General features: G+C 36.2%; 1 protein-coding gene across 1 annotated transcript; it reads right to left on the reverse strand.

Annotated features, from left to right (window-relative positions):
- Window positions 1-3,186: 3,186 nt before the first annotated feature.
- LOC149847441 (uncharacterized) lies at window positions 3,187-6,156 on the reverse strand. The gene is made up of 2 exons (XM_089994081.1): window positions 5,991-6,156; window positions 3,187-3,938 (listed from the first exon to the last, which is right to left on the reverse strand). Exons 1-2 carry the CDS (start codon window positions 6,154-6,156, stop codon window positions 3,187-3,189), a joined length of 918 nt encoding a protein of 305 aa, XP_089850207.1.
- Window positions 6,157-18,021: the final 11,865 nt, after the last annotated feature.

The raw sequence follows: 18,021 nt of genomic DNA on the forward strand, positions 1-18,021 counted from the left end.
ATTTCTATAATTGTTCATTATAGATTCAGGTACTCATTTTTATAATTATCTTGTAATCAAAGTTTTCACTTGAATGCCGACGTAGAAACAAGTATGCATAACCTGCAAATCGATTTCATGAATGACATTAGGGCTGGTAAACGAGATAGTTAGCTGGTGGCTTGGCTCATGTTCTGCTCCTAAAGAGTTTGTCCAAACTTGTGAAATAGGCTCGACAAGCTCGAGCATAAACAACCAATGTTCATCTCGGGCCATCTCATATAGGATCATTAATTAACAATAAATATATTTTACATAATAAATTAAATATATTATATAATGAAGATGGTTGAAGTGTTTAGCCCAAGCAGTAAAATTTAGAGTTCAAATCCTGTTGCTTACAAGTTTGAAATAATTATTTATTTTGTAAATGAACTAGTTTGAGCTTGGCGTAGTAGGTTTAGGGTTCAAATTCTATTGTTTTCAACTTTTAAAACATATATTTTTTTTATAAATGATCTTGCTTGTGCTAGGCTTATATCTTGGTAAAGAGATGCTAAGTACTTGCAACGAATCTCAAAAATATATGCATGTATATACGTCAAAAATATATGCGTGTATATACAAAGCTGGACAAGCAGAAATGATAACATCATGATGGTATCATTAACGCTCACATGGCTAGCGGGGTGATTGAAGGCACTGGATCAAACCTCGCTGGCACACGGGTGTCTCTGTAGCTTTGGAAGGTGGGCCACATAAGACAGGGTGATCATGGGCTCCACCTGGGGTTTGCCTCGCTGGGGACAGGTCCATAAGTGGCCTGATTCTCGGCGAGGGCTCCACATCTTAAAAAAAAAATGGTATCATTAAGTAACCTGCGTCTCTAACAAGGTTCCTAGTCATTGAAAAAGATATAACATCCTCATGTTATCAATGTAACAGTCCCTAGGTTACCATGGCCATAATTAATCAATGAGGTAACTGTTTCACCACTAGATAGTGGTGTTTTATTTCTCTAAAAAAAAAAAAAAAATTCTCTCTCAAAGAAAAAAAAAGATAGTGGTGTTTTATTGTGCTGCAGATGACAGCTACCAGATAACTATAAATGTTGCTGAAAACACCACTTATCAGATATTTCAAACTTTTTCAACAGAAAGTATCTGGACAAGAACTGAGGGAAACCCCACCGCCTAAAGGCATCTTCCAGTAGTCAGTTTAACAATTCATCAATTTCATAGATAATGGTCATACATGTAGGGCTGGGAAATGAGTGGAGCCACTCATGGTTCGCCTCGTAAAATAAGCTCAGCAGGCTGAACCCAAACAACAGGTGTTCAGCTCGGCTCGGCTCAAATAGGCTAGTTAAATAAATAATAATTATAGTTTAGATATATTTTATGTCATATAAAATTGTGATGAATAAATAGTTGAAGCATTCAGCTCACAAGCAATAGTTATAGAGTTAGAATCTTATTGCTTTTAGATTTATTTTTATTTTTTTTGAAGAAAAAGTATTCATAGATTCATTTCAGATTGGAAAAATTACATCCCAAAGTGACGAGATGTCACTTAGCAGGAATCAAGAGGACCCAAGGTCCTGTAAAAATAAAACATTCAGATCACCCATTTAAATTTTCAGCAGAGAAGAAGTTCACGAAGAGCTGCCTTCGCTATGAAAATGTAGTTGTGGCTGCCACCAGTATGAACTTGATGATTCCGATGCAGCCATGTAAGGTGCCAGAGTTAGAATCTTATTGCTTTGAGCTTTAAAACTGTATCTTTTTCTCAAGTGAACCAGCTTGAGCTCCGCTCAATAGGTGGAGTTCAAATTCTATTACTTTCAACTTTGAAACAATGAACTTTTTTTGGAAACCAGCCAGCTCAAGCTTGGCTCATTTAGCTCGGGCTTTTCATGAGGTCAAGCTTGGCTCGACTCGCTACAAAAACTTTTCAAGCTTGAACAACACATATTCTGTTTATTTGGCTTGCTTACCTGCTCTAGCTATATATATATATATATATATATATATATATATATATATATATATATATATATATATATATATATATATATATATATATATATATATATATATATATATATATATTTGCAAGTGTACATGAATTCATTGGTGTGTCTGGAGAGAGAGATTCAATAATCGACTATCTCTCTGAATTACTCACACCCGCATGAGCGGCAGTGGGCTTGAGGATAAGGTGTTGACCCCTTCATCCCAGGTTCAACTCCCACAGGGTGTAGGTATATTTAATTGGTGGGCTCCGTAAAGGCTTGGGTGTCGGTGACCCCACCTAGAGTTTACCTCTTTCAAAGGGTAGGCCCATTAAGTGACCTGGTTAATGCTTCTAGCAATTTCTTAAGGAAATCAACCTCTCTCTAGCAAGAAGGGCATGCATGAACCATACAAAGGAATCCTTAAAAGCTGTGGTGCATCGATGACAAATCATACATGCAAAATGTGCAGCTACTCTTAGCTAGAGGAGAGAGGCCTGATATAGTACCCGAGCTGAGTACTTAGCAAAGTACTTGGATGTCACCACGTGTCTAAGGGCCCACCATCCTAAGATTTACTACTTAGGGTAGGGCCAACATGGCTCGTGGGTTCTTCGTTAGAAAAAAAAAATGGGAAAGAGAAAAAACCAGTTCGGTTCCACTCATCCCCTATGTCGTTTCCCATCTTCATATTCCTCTTAAATCTTACAATGAAAGTTGTTTTCATCAAATCTGACCGTATCAGCATGGTCGATTTAATAGGAATCAACCCTTGGATGGTATTTTTTAGACAAAAAATATGATTTTTTAAATCACAATATTTTGTGTTTTGTCAATCATTGACTTTTGAATCTCCAAAAAAACCTGCACACAAGTTCGCCGGGTATAGTCGATTTAAATGTTGATCTTCATTAAATTAATGATGTAGATCACATACATGGAGTCCGATTTGATCAAAACAACTTTCATCAATGAAATCACAAGGAAGGGTATGGAGATAGGGGTAAGTGGAACCGATTTGAAAAAAGGACATAAATGCAAAATATGCAAGAGCTGCCGTTGGTAAAATTGTTCAGCACTACAAGTATTAAAGCTACAAACAAAGGTTTGTCCTTTCCAGGAACAATCGAGAAAACCTCAGGTCGATCAATATTTGTCATTGCCATAAGAAAGTAGACACCTAAAGAACAAAATTAAGAGGTTCCAACACCAAGAAAGTCTATGAATCCAACATTCTTGTGTTTGATGGGCTCATCTCCCTGCTCACTCTGGTTGGTCATCCTGAACTTCTGCAGCCCAGCAGAACTCTCTCCAAAGCTGGTCAGTTCATTCATTACCCTCATTCCATTGGTGCACTCTTCTCCCAAACTTGGAAACCCATGGAAAGGAAGGACTACTCTTCTATGGTGAACTTGCCTTTGTATTCCATTGCCCCTATGACCTCCACAAATAGAAGGGATATGATAGTCATGTGATAAAATCATATTGTCCCTTCTTTCTCCAGGGATAAAACTTCCCATGGACATTCCACTGATAGCTGATCCTGAAAAAGGCCAAGAAGGTGCCGACATCGTTGGCGACAATACTAGGACACCATCTTTGATCTGCTTGCAGAGACTTGAATTGATTGCATCTTGTACTTGGGGTGTTGATGAAGGCTTTGATAAGAAGTTGTTCATGGTGATATCCTCATTGTTTACAAGATTGTGAGCCCTTCGTTTTCCGAAAAGGCGCGATCGCTCCCTCTGCCGCCTGGCCATGATCACATGCCAATGGTTTTTCACAGCATTATCAGTTCTACCCGGGAAAACCCTGGCTATAAGGGCCCATTTGTTCCCATGAAGTCTATGAGCAGCAAGAAGCCTTTCCTCTTCCTCTTCTGTAAAGGGCCTCCTGTTAATCCTGGGGTCAAGCTGATTAAACCACCTTAACCTGCAACTCTTACCTACAAATAGCAACAAACACAAAATTCAACATTGATGATGTTTATTAAGATTGCACTACAACAATAACAGTAATAATAATAATAATTTTATTATTATTGTATTATTTGGTGTCCTGGGTACGGGTGTGGGTGTGGGTGTGGGTACGAGTACGAAAGGTAAGACACCGCAATTCCAAAAAATATGAGTATGGGAACATGACTATATATATATCACATAAATATAAAATAAATGCAAAATAAATTGAATATAATTTAAATATATACGTTATATCTAAAATATATATTATATACTGAAAATATAAAGTTATAAACTAAAAATATAATTATAAGTTATAAATTAAATACAAACCTGTATGTATGAAGGGTTAAATGGTATGTCTGGGTGTTGACACGAGGATATGCATGTCGACACGGGTAAGGTGGGCAAAATGGGCTGTCCGGGTACCATAGGCTGGAACCTAGCCTTCCTAATGAAATGGTTATGATTGTTGTCAAAAGAAGATGCACTTTGGGCAAGAGTGGTTAAAACCAAATATAATCTCAATGGTTGGCCTTGGAACTGGGTTGGGGTTTTAAAGTGGATGAATGGTTCAAGTATTTGGAAAGGTTGAGTTAAATCTTTGGAGTGTTTTTGTCAAGAAATTAGTATAAAGATAGGCAATGGAAAATCAGTTATGTTTTGGAAAGCCCCCTGGTATAAAGAGACAATATTTAGAGAGCAATTTGCTTCCCTTGTGGCTAAAAGTAAAGAAGGTGTCTCTAGTTGCCAAACTCGGGTTGGGACATTCAAATTAGCTGAACATGATGATGCAGTTTGGTGGAAACATACATCTGATAGAATTGGCTTCCTGTTATAAGAAGCTCTCTCCACCAGCCATTGAGTAGCTTCCTCAAAGAGGTATGTGGGATGGTGGTTTCCCTATTAAAGGTTTATTAACAGGTTGGTTATTTCTCTTAGACAGGTTGATAACTCAGAACATTCTCAAGCCTAAGGGCTTCCAGTTTCCAAGTATGTGTATTCTTTGTCATTGCGCGTAGGAAATTCGCAAGATCTTTTTGACCTCATCATTGCACAACAGGAGTAGGAAAGGGAATAAGTTGGTGTTTCTTTGGATGGAGCGTAACAACAGGGTCTTCATAGATGTTTATTCATCTGATCAGCATATTTGTCCTCAAATCATATGGGCGATCAATTTTAGACTGGAACTAAAGTGGACCCAAGACAAAATTTCATGGTTCAAAGGAACAGGGATGGATTTTAATGTTGGTCATCAGATGGCCGGTTAATGGACTTGAAACTCTGTTTCATGCTTATTGTTTCTCCAATGAGTGATTCCTCATCACTGACTGGTAGCCTGTGTAAATTCTTTCCATTTTTAATACATATTCACTACTTTTCATTCAAAATATTAATAATAATAATAGTAATAATAATGATAATAACAATAATAATGATAACAAAGACACATAAGATCAAGGTGTAGTTGCAAGAACAAGTTCTTTTGGTAAATTAATTGTCATATTGTAACAATAGTGAGGAGCAATAACAAGTTGCATGCGGTGGTTGGGTGGTTGTCGTTGATGATGTTTTTTATATTAATTATTATTATTTGAAGCAATTTTTGACAGCCAAGATGGGGAATGGCTTCCAGTGGGATTTGGGATGGCTTCCAGTGGGATTTTAACCCGAGACCTTTTGGTTAAGATAGCGCAACTGTACCCGGCCCATGCTACATAACTTTGTTATCATCATTATTGCAGTGATTAATTAGTACCAAGTTTTTCTTGTGTGCATGCACAAAAAGAGCATAATATAAGATAAATAATGGTAGTCTTGTTTTTGTTACTGTTCTTATTGTTGCGCCTTCTGTTTTCTTTCCTTCTTATTGTAAACCATTGACAAAGAATATATGGCTATGGTGATGATGAATATGATGACGGTAACAGAAGAAATGATGAGAAAGCCACTGTTTAGAGAGAGAGAGAGAGAGAGAGAGAGAGAGAGAGAGAGAGAGAGAGAGAGCATATGTTGGTAATCCTTACCTGATCTACCTTGAAGCTTCTCTGCAATGGAATTCCAATTTTGAGGGCCATATTGTTCGACGAGCTGCCGGAGTTTTTCATCTTCACCAGGCCTCCAGTGTCCCCGAGGACATGCCTTGGTTTCGTCGGTGGCGTTGGTGGTGGTGGCCGAAGCACCACCGCTGGTCTCCTCCATGCTTTCACGAGCTCAAATCAAAATCTCAGCTGTTCATACCTATTTGTATATTGGTTAGAAGTTGAATGAAATTTATGGAGGTTAGAGTGAGAGAGGTCATCGTGTAGTTTACGGGTCACTTTTGTTGGTTTTGCACGATATGAAGATGGCAAGACTTGCGTGTAATCCATTCGTTACATACTTTCCCTATCAAACTTACCAATTCTCTAACTTCCTTAACAATATTTCTTTCTCTCTCTCTCTCCAAATGGTCTTCTTTAGTTGGGACAATGACAAAAATGATCCTTGACTTCCTGTAAGAGCCAGATTTAGATATTAATGTCTACACAGAATTGCAACCACATACTAAGTGGTCTTTGTTGGTCATCAGACTATAAGCGCCATTTTGGTTGTTCAAGTGGATGCCCAACTAACAATATCATCTCTCTCTCTCTCTCATCTAAAGCGTTGAAGATTATTAGGAATTGTACCTTGTAATTAGAGGATAATCCATTGTTTATCCGTCTCAATCTATAACAAGGGAAATTCTTTAGCTAGTGCTTTCTGTGGGGACGCACATCAATTACTTAACGGTGGATTAGTCACATAAAAAAGAGTTTTTTTTTTTTAAATCATATAAAAAAGAAAGATTAGACTAGACTAGAACCTTGAGTTATGTGTGTTCTGCAAATGTGTTAACACCAAAGCTAGTCCAACCAACCCCAAAGGGGTTAATTAGCATAGTTGGAGCCGGCCTCGGCTGTGGACTCCTGCAGGCACTACACCCTTGTGTAAGCCGAAGCCCGGCATAGGCCCTGGAACTGAGGGTTCTAGCCCTAGCGTTTCTCACCTCCGGGATGGTGATGTTGAATCAAATCCTCGACGCGGTTTCCCCGGGCTAAATATGAAAGAAAAAAAAGCTAGCCCAACTAGGTTTCTTGTCATTTCTTTAAAAAAAAAACTAGGTTTCTTGTCATATTGAGTTCTTGTTTGTTCAGCTCCCTTCCTGACCCAAATGGTTGCCTGATTTATTGGAACAAGGGTTCATCAGAATGAGGTTTTGAGGAACCAATGCAGGTGAGAAAGATCATGGTTAGAGTTCATCTCAACATACTGATTTAATTGTCTTGGCTCATCAAAGGTTCAAGTTAATACCTTCTGTGATCTTGAGCACATTCAAATAAGGTAGGCATATCAAATTAAGTGAGTTGGGACGTTAACTTTTTTAAGGCCTAGTCAAATTATTGAATTTATTACCACCGGAAACTATGTATTATAATCAATCAGAAAAATTAAAAGCCTGAGACAAGGTGGGACCAAAATGGTACGTGATAGGCGCTTGGTTGGCTTTCTTAAGTCACCCTGTTCGAATGAGCTGATCTGATTGCCTCTTCTTGCCCGTGCAGTTGAAAAAGGAGTCCAAGGCTGGGAAGATGCATTTCCATGTATTCTATTAATTGTTTAAGGGTGGGCCAGCCGATCACATCGAATATGGTCATGTTATGAATCACCCATATTACAAGAAAGCTGCAAACAATTGTAGTTCAAGAACTTGGTCAAGTTTGCATGTGGACCAACCACTACATTAAGGTGTCTTGATTGAGACTGTGCCCGGATGGGCCATCTCAAACAAGTTCATGGTTAGTTGCCTAGCCCTTAAACACTAAAAAAAAGTTGATGCCTTGTGGTCTCTAAAAGGAAGCCAGCTCCTTTGGAAAGCAGCTTCAACCAAGCCATTCAAGTCCAATTTGTATATCTGCCATTGCCCACTTTCATTTGAGTCAAAATGCAGAAAGAAAGAAAAAAGATGGGGAAAGGAAAACAAACCAAATAAGAATGAATATAATATGGTTATTCTTCTCTAAAAAATATGGTCATTTTATGCCCCCACGAAACCAAACTTCATTTTTTTACAAATCTTAACTAAATATGTGTTGTTTATTTTTTTCTAGTGTGAGTATTCAGGAGTTGCTAGTGCATTAATTATGTTCCATTAACACTGCCAATTCTTGCACGAAATTGCTTGACACTTTCTAGCTCGGTTTGGGTTTACTTTCAACCTGTCAAATAGAAACATCAAGTATTTGAAGATGACTAAATTCTTTAATTCATATTTGATAACATTAGCTGATCCAAATAAGACAGGCAAATTGTTCGTGCAATAATGATACATCTGGATTCTTAATTTTTATCCTTTTTTAATATTTCATTCAAGACTCAATATAAACGCAATAATAGCCCAGATAAAAAATACCAGTAATTGGTCTAGTTGCAACTGCTTAATTGCTTTATTATAACGATAACAAAACGCAAGTTCAAGTAACTACAAGCCTTCCTAAGTTGTTTGGTTGACTCAAAATTAGAAACTGTCAAAATCCTGAGGATTTTCATGTGGTGTGTGTACGCGTGTGTGCATTATATATATATATATATGAGTAATGCTACAGTACTCTAAGAACACCTACTCCTACATACTAGAAATCATAGTTGTAGGTTGTATCTTCTCAATCAGACCTTATGAATGTACTCAATATAGTTTGATATGAATCATCCTTTGGATCATGTTTTTTGGACATCAAAATAGGATTTTTTAAGCATGAAATTTTAATACATTGTGAGCTGTTGATTTTTAAATGTCTTAAAAAACCTACATGTATGATATAATCACATGATAAAAAACTTGTTTTCTATTAAATAATGCTTATAGATCATATATATAGGGTCTCGTCAATAAAAAACAGTTCAAGAAATTTGAAAACATAGAGCTTCTATTAGGTCAGAGTAGGTGCTCCGGGAGAACATTATCACTAATATATATATATATATATATATATATATATATATATATATAGAGAGAGAGAGAGAGAGAGAGAGAGAGAGAGAGTAATGGGTATGTGCTAAATGAAATATGCTAAATGAATGAGTTTTTCAGGTTTTTTAGTTTTATTTTTAAATTCTGACCATACAGATGTGATCTATGTACTTGATTTTATAGGGATCAACTCTTGAAGTGTTCAATTCTGACACATGGGTGGGTTTTTATAACGTTCAAAAAATCAACGGTCCAAAATCCTTGTATTTTTTTAGACTCCAAATATCATTTTTTTGATCAAAAACATGATCCAAGTGTGGATTCTTCGTAAATCGACCATGCTCAACATTTATGAGGTCGAAACTGCAAAAAAAACACTGGAAGAGCAGAAAAACCCATTTAGCACTGACCCATTTCTATATATATAGAGAGAGAGACTAAATTTTATTTTCTTTTCTTTTCTTTTTTGAAGACGAGAATTTTTTAATGCATTAAAACAAAGTATTACAGAGGTGATTACATATTACAGCAGAAGACTGCTTAAATTGTTAATGCTATTTGAGCTAGCTTGCATAATAGTACACTTAAATCATAACTATTCATATCCTCTATGTCATTCAACAAATAATAAAAATCCTAACAGAAGTAACAAAAAAATCTTAAAATATCTATCGCCGTACCCTTTGAAAAGTATTGTTAATAACACCAACTCGACGTATGCCTCAAGAATATTGACATCTAAACTTATTAGTTAGAGAAAAACCTCCATTCTTAATGTTCTTTCTGCATTTTAAATTTAAGGCTTTGTTCTTCTTAAAAAATCTTCTTGTCTTCGTTAAGAGCGAACTTTTTTCATAAACTGCAGTCCCTTTAATATTTGATATTGTTACATTAGTTTTGCTGGTAGTATAAATTATGTTATTTATGTTAGTTCCATATATCCCTCACCTTATTTATGAAAATATATGTAATAGTTCAATAAATACTTCATTATCTTGAGCATGAGATTGGATAGGAGGCTTTGTTAGTTGGGATCACCCACAATGGGAAAACAATGAGAATATGGTGTCCTATGTCATAGGATGCATCATCTGGTGACGTGTCTCTTGTTAGGGAACAACACTTCGACCTACCGATGGATCGGAGAAACAAGCATGAAAAAACAAAAAGAGAAAAACAACCACACACAAAAAAAAAAGTATTTCATGTAGTTTGATCAGAATGATCACCTATGTCCACGACCGCACTGAACCTTCTTCATTATTGATTAGGATACACAGTACAGAGGATGCCTCCTTGAGTAGGAGTCTATGAATTTTTCAAGGAGTCTACTAGTGCACTTGAGTGTAGGGAAAAATTATGGATTTATATCAAGGTGGGAAACAGCTCTACACTCCTCTAACACCCCTGGTAACAAGACCAGACAATCACTGGGTTTAATCGTTTTGGGTATCATTTTATTGAAAATTAACTTTATGTATTAAAATATTCATTTTTAATGATTAAAAAACTTAAAAAATCCATGTTTTCATGTCCTTTTTTATTTTCGAATTTGCACATGGTACTCCGGGCGTTTGTTGGGTCGTACTTGTATATTTGCAACATGGCGTCTAAACTAAAGACACAAATCTGGATAAATTTCATATTACTCATAACCCTTCACCAATGAAGGGGTCTTTGTAATATAGAAGCTCCTCTCTAAAAAAAAATTCTTATAAAGTGTTTTGGCAACCTAATTACTTTGCTTAACTTCAGAAATTATACAGAAACTTGACAAATACTAAACAATTAACTCTGCCTTTAGATACTAGATGGCACTTCAATATTGGCCTTCTTTAAAAACTTGAAATTTGTTATGAATCTAAACTAACTCATCAATAAATTATTATAGTATTAGTTATGGTGTTGATTCAGATCCATCTCCTTATTCTATTTCATAGTCATGGTGTTTTGAATGTGTAAGCCAATGATGTATGCATCTTTGGATAAAAAAATCACCTACTCTAGGCATGTCTTAGAGGACACGTATAAGTAAATGTGAAGTGTGGATCTGTTTGTTCACTCTCTTACTTTTTCTATTGGTGTATGGTTAAACCGTCTCTCTCTATTCCATAATTTTTTATGTGCATGAGGGATGAAGCCTGCATTTTCTTTTGCACGTGACTAGAGAAAATTTGTTTCTGAAACATTAAAATAGTGTTTCTTCTATCCCTGAAAACTTTTCCTACTGGAAAAACCGTTAAAAGATTAATATCTTCTTGGTAATGAGAGGGACCTCTATATATATACACTCTATATTATAAAGAGAGAAGGTGGTAGCTGCCTACCGCCAGCCTACCAAGCTTTTAAAGGGTTTTTTCATGTTTTCCTTAAATATGACCGTGTTCTACATGCTTGATTTTGTAGGAATCGACTCTTGGATCGTCCAATTCCAACACACAAGTATGCTTTTATAAGGTTTAAAAATCAATGATCTAAGATTTTCATAAATATACAAAACTTAAAGGATCATGTTTTTTAACCAAAAAACATCATCCAAATATCATTTCCTAACAAATCGACTATGCTGAACACATCTGCAGAGTCAGATATGCGAAAAACAACATGAAAGCACCCGTTTGCCCGTGGTAGGTTGGCAATAGGCTCGAAAAAGTGATAGGCAGATACTACTTTCATATATGTGTGTGTGTTTCATGTCCAACAACCTCATGTCTGACTCCATCTGTTATGTTTACTGTTTCAAGTTAACCCATCTTTTCTCAACCACACCAATTTGGACATCAACAATATTGAAAACACCGAGAAACCAATCGAGTAACCATTAAAGATAAAATATTCATATGCCCTACCATCAAATTTGGCTAAACCCTCAACGGCTATCCATATTTCACCAGCTACCTTCCCTCCCAACCTTGTGAATTAAAACAAGCTTTCTATAATAGGAGTGCCCACTGCAAAACCAAGGCACACCACAGACTCCCATTGTTTCTTCTTATATATTATTGCTCTCCAACGTAGACACCAACAATAATATTGCTCCTTCAAATGCAAGTGAAAACTTGTGCACCATGAATTAATTCCAATTTAAGTTAACAAACAAACAAAAATTATGATCTAAATTAGCTTCCTTCTATATAATTCTTTCAGCATTTTGATGCTTAGCCTTCAACATCATCTAACCACTAGGATGGTATCTTCTTTTTTTTTCAGTTTCTTGTTCACCATGATCACCCTTTTGTGATGCACCAATGAATGCTGTCCCCCACCATAACAAATTTATTGGGAGAACAAGTCCAAGTATGGTTATGTTACGTTATCATGGTTAAGCTTTCTTTCAAAAGGAATAATAGTAATCTAAACCTAATTTGACACGTAATACTGTAACATTATCATGATCTTATGTTAAATATGTACATTGTAGTGGCACTATAGTGCGAGAGAAGCGACGTCTCACTTGCCGAAAATGACAATCTAGCTAATGCTACTGTTGTAGATTTGAAAATGAAATTACTTGTGAGAGTGTAATTTTGACATGCATTTTTCTATCTCATCAGTTTGTTAATTGATTCTAGTTAAAGTTTGTGTTTTCCTTGAACTGATTGATGTATCTATTACGTATGCCGGTAGGATTCGGGCTCCTTTCTGTTTTTTTTTAAAGGGCTCTTTTCTGTTTGGACTCGTTTTTTTTTTACTGATCACCACGCACTGCTTTCTTTGTTCTGTACTGCTGCTGCAAGTGCTATTTACGGTTGCAGTGCCATGTTTTCTTTCTTGTTGTGTTGTGGTGAGAGATTGATGTCCTTATTTTATCTGATTTTCTGTATCTGCAGCAGTCTGTGATACTTCGTCACTCTGTTGGCCTGTATTTCTCTGTATTTCTCATTTTCATCAATGATACTTCAACAACAACAACAACAACTACGCCTTCATCCCAAAACAATTGGGGTCAGCGATATGAACCAAAAAAGAAATTCATTTTGGGTCTTCCACATGAATCATTTTCCTCCAATCATTTCTATCCAACGCCATGTCCTCGGTGAGGTTCAAAGCATTCATATCCTTTCCTATCATCTCCATCCAAGTCTTCCTAGGCCTACCCCGACCTCTTTTAACTAATATATTTTCCCATTTCTCCAACCTTCTAACTGGAGCATCATTAGGCCTTCGCCGAATATGTCCAAACCACCGTAAACGATTCTCTCGCATCTTATTTTCAATGGGTGCAACACCTACCTTCTTACGTATCTCTTCGTTCCGAATCTTATCTTTTATTGTATTTCCACACATCCATCTAAGCATCCGCATCTCAGCTACACTCATTTTTTGAATATGATGTCTCTTGGCAGCCCAACATTCCGTACCATATAGTAAAGCGGGTCTAATAGTCGTCCTATAAAACTTTCCCTTCAACCGCAATGGCATTCTACGATCGCACAGCACTCCAGTAGCACTTTTCCATTTCATCCACCCAACCTTTATCCTATGATTTACATCTCCATCAATTTCTCCATACTTTTGAATGATGGATCCCAAATATTTGAAATAATCATTCACCGGTATATCTTGCTCACCAAGCTTCACTACACTCCCATCCCTACTTCGTTGCTTACTAAACCGACATTCCATATATTCAGTCTTACTCTTACTCAACTTAAAACCTCTAGCTTCCAATGTCTGTCTCCATAATTCTAACTTAGCATTAACCCCAGCTCTAGACTCATCAATCAAAACAATATCATCAGCAAACAACATACACCACGGTACATTTTCTTGAATTGATCTCGTAAGCTCATCCATCACTATCGCAAATAGGAAAGGGCTTAAAGCAGATCCTTGATGTAACCCAACCGTTATCGGAAAATTGGTTGTCACCCCTCCACAAGTGCGGACATTGGTTACTACTCCTTCATACATATCTTTAATTATACTAATGTACTTGAGAGAAACACCTTTCTTCATCATTGTCCACCAGAGAACGTCCCTAGGTACTCTATCGTATGCCTTCTCTAAATCAATAAAAACCATATGCAAATCTTTGTTCCTCTCTCTATATCTTTCAATAAGTTGTCTAAGAAGATGTATAGCTTCCATAGTTGATCTTCCAGGCATAAAACCAAATTGATTCTCCGATATCATGACAACCTTCCTCAACCTAGACTCAATCACCCTCTCCCAAAGTTTCATAGTATGACTCATGAGTTTTATACCACGATAGTTTGTGCAATCTTGTATATCACCCTTATTCTTATATAAAGGCACCAAAGTACTTTTCCTCCACTCATTAGGCATCTTATTTGTTCGCCAAATCAAGTTAAAAAGATTTGTCAACCATTCTAAACCTTTCTCTCCCAAGCATTTCCAAGCCTCGATAGGTATACCATCTGGGCCAACTGCCCTTCTTGATTTCATTTTCTTCAAAGCCTCTGCAATTTCTTTCTTTTGAATCTTGCGCATGAAGTCACGATTTATCTCATGAAAAGGAATGGAGAAGTCTCCAAGATCTTGAGCATGACTATCATTAAATAGCTTATCAAAATAATCTTTCCATCTCTCCTTAATCTCCTCATCTTTGACTAAAACCCTTTGCGTTTCATCTTTGATACATCTAACCATACCCAAATCCTTCGATTTCCTATCTCTCATCTTTGCAAGCCTATAAATATCCTTCTCGCCTTCTTTGGTATCCAACTTGTCATAAACCTCCTTATATACCTTAGCCCTCGCGTTTCGAACAACTTTTTTAGCTTCCTTCTTTGCTATCATATACTTCTCCAAATTCTCATTATCACGACTCTTACTTAGATTTCTATAACACTCTCTTTTAACCTTAATAGCTAATTTGACATCCTCGTTCCACCATGATGTATCCTTACCTAGTGGTGCACCGCCTTTAGACTCACCCAATACCTCCTTAGCTACTTTTCTCATACCACCCGCTATCTTATTCCACATTGATTCTGAATCCTCCTCGAGACACCAATCAACTTCCTTAACTACCTGCTCTACAAACATTCCTTGTTTAGCTCCTTTCAGTGCCCACCACTTAATTCTAGGATCTATCCTATGTCTATCCCTTTTGCGGCATTGTCTAATTCTAAGATCTAAAATTAAGACTCTATGTTGTGTAGCTACACTTTCTCCTGGTATAACCTTACAATCGATGCAACAACCCCTATCTCTCTTTCTAAGTAGGAAAAAATCTATCTGACTCGTATTAACCCCACTTTTAAATGTTACTAGGTGAGACTCCCTCTTCCTAAACCAAGTGTTTGCTAAGATCATATCATAGGACAAACAAAAATCTAAAATCCTTTCTCCACTTTCATTTCTTTCTCCTATACCATATCCTCCATGGATATTCTCAAATCCCTCCCTACTAATGCCTACATGTCCATTAAGGTCACCGCCGATGAAAAGCTTTTCTCCATAAGATGTCTCTTGTACTACTCCATCTAAATCTTCCCAAAATTGATGCTTAATGGAATCATCTAAACCTACTTGAGGTGCATAAACACTAATAATATTAATAATATCCGTACCTAATACTAATTTAATAAGTAAAATTCTATCACCCTTCCTACGGACCTCAACTACATTATCTATAAACTGACGACTCATAACAATCCCTACTCCATTCCTATTCCTATTTATTCCTGTATACCAAATCTTATATCCCCAAGGTTCTATCACTTTAGCTTTCTCACCTACCCATTTGGTCTCTTGAAGACATAAAATATCAATCTTTCTCCTACACATAACATCTACTAACTCTACCAACTTACCAGTTAAAGACCCTATGTTCCAAGTGGCTAACCTACACATATCAATGATACTTCTTTAAAAAAAATTACTTAGAATAAGTTTTAAACTATACTATTTTTAATAAACACAAGGATTCTCCAGTAGAAGGTTTCCAGAAAAAAATGAAAACTTTGTCAAATATAGGTTTATGGGAATGCTAACAAATGGATCTTAATTTACATGCTTGGAATGAGTTTATGATCTTAACATCAACTTATGAGCACTTAAGATACTGATTTCACACTCGCAGGAGGTGTGACTAGTGACCGTGAATGCATACTTTTAGCTAGTACTGATCCATACTTTTTGAGCCCCAAAGTAAAAGCTGGCCATATACTTTTATGGCCAATTATCCAAATTTCAATCTACAGGGGATTCAGCGATTTCTTAACTGATCCCTTATGTGCCCCATCCAATCACATGACAGCATTACATGGCCCCCACAGCAAGATAATGCAGACCCCACTAAAAATGCTATCATGTGATTGGCTGGGACACATAAGAGATCAGTTAAGAGATCCTTGGATCAAGTTAATACCGATCTGCTAGCTCTTACCAACGATATATTTTCATTCTCATGCAACCCTTTAGTAATATAACAGTACTATCACATTTTAATTAATTGTATGACATGATAGAAAAATGCCCACTATATACAAAATGTATTTTGCACCAAAATTCAATTGCTGAAAGAGGTGAGAACATCGAAGCTTCTCAAATCATGAAGACTCGATGGGTAAATATTGTGAAAGCTTGGAAACTTATCTTGCAAACAATTAGACTTAGTTTTTACTAAAGGTAATTTTGTATGTTTTCATTGTGGCCTCAATGCTTTCATTAAGCTCTAATGCTTCACGGAAAAGCAAATAGAACATGGAAGTTGAATGTAATTCTTGAGCCAAAGGCATTATATGACAAGTCTCTTTTAGCACTTGCAACTGGGATTAAACAAATCCATCACACATAATGGCAACAGCAAAACCACAGAGAGAGAGAGAGAGAGAGAGGTTGAAATCAGTCTCTTGGGGTGTTGAATTAACCAACACACGAAGGCATGCGTGGCTAGTTTGAATCCACTCACCCCACAAACCATATTTTTATGTTTTTGTTGTATTGAAAGGCAAGTCACGCATAACTTCCCTTACGCCTTTCATTAATTACCCACACAAAAAAAAGAGAGCCTCCTCTTAACCTACATATGGATTTCATTCAGTTCATAAACAGATAACCATAACCATCTATGGTGTACTAAGAAATGTTTAATTTCATGGTTTTAATCAGACAATTAATAATTAATAGATTCGTGGCAATGGGAAGTTCAGAAAGACCAATAATTATATGCATCCTAGAAAGAAAAAAAGTACCTTTATTTGCTTTATACCAATAACATATTCAGTGATAAAATTCGGCTGAAAAAGGTTTTAACAGACAATTAACAAGAACAGCAGGCATTGAGAACATGTTCTAGAATGCAAAAATCGACTTGATATTTAAATTCAGTCTTGTAATGGTAATTATAGTCAATATTCAGGAATCTAACAGTTAATAAAAATATTTGAAAGTTAATATTCCCCCAATCCATGCTTACAGTGGGATCTGGGACCAATTCTCTTTGCTTCTATTCTTAGATAAATATACGTCCATCCATTAAGACTGGCAATGCATTGGATACCTATGCAACTCCTTACAGATTTTGCCAAGTAGGTGTTAAGCTCAGCTAAATATTCCATGTAATAGAATCCTTATTAAAGAAAAGTAAAAAATAGTTTCCATATTCAGAAATGATTTTACATGAAGTTTTTATTCCATGACCTTATGAGTAGCTGCAGATATCTAATTCCTCTCACAATATGCCAAAATACCTTGTATGAGATGAAATTGTCGATGAATAAAACTGTGAATCGAAAAAGTGAGCAACAGTTAGAAGTTATAATCAATAGAAATTAGCGCATTAATGGCACTAGTGGTACCTTGTATTTTCAAGAACAAGACACAAATAGATATACATGAACAGTCATCCTCAAAGCAATTAAAGATGTGCACTGGAAAGCATTTAGGATATGTTTATGAAAATTGGTGGAATTAGAGATTGATGTTATGTTCAAAAATTTACCAAATCTTTTGGTTCAAAATAGCATTTATACCCGACTGTGAATGTGCATGTGTGTATGCACGTGTTTGTGTTATATATATATATATATATATATATATATATATATATATATATATATATATATATATATATAGGAAAACAGGTAACGTCAAACCACTTA

The sequence above is a fragment of the Nuphar pumila genome, chromosome 2 (genome assembly GCF_984573655.1).
Source record: "Nuphar pumila chromosome 2, dmNupPumi1.hap1.1, whole genome shotgun sequence".
NCBI classification, from domain to species: Eukaryota; Viridiplantae; Streptophyta; class Magnoliopsida; order Nymphaeales; family Nymphaeaceae; genus Nuphar; species Nuphar pumila.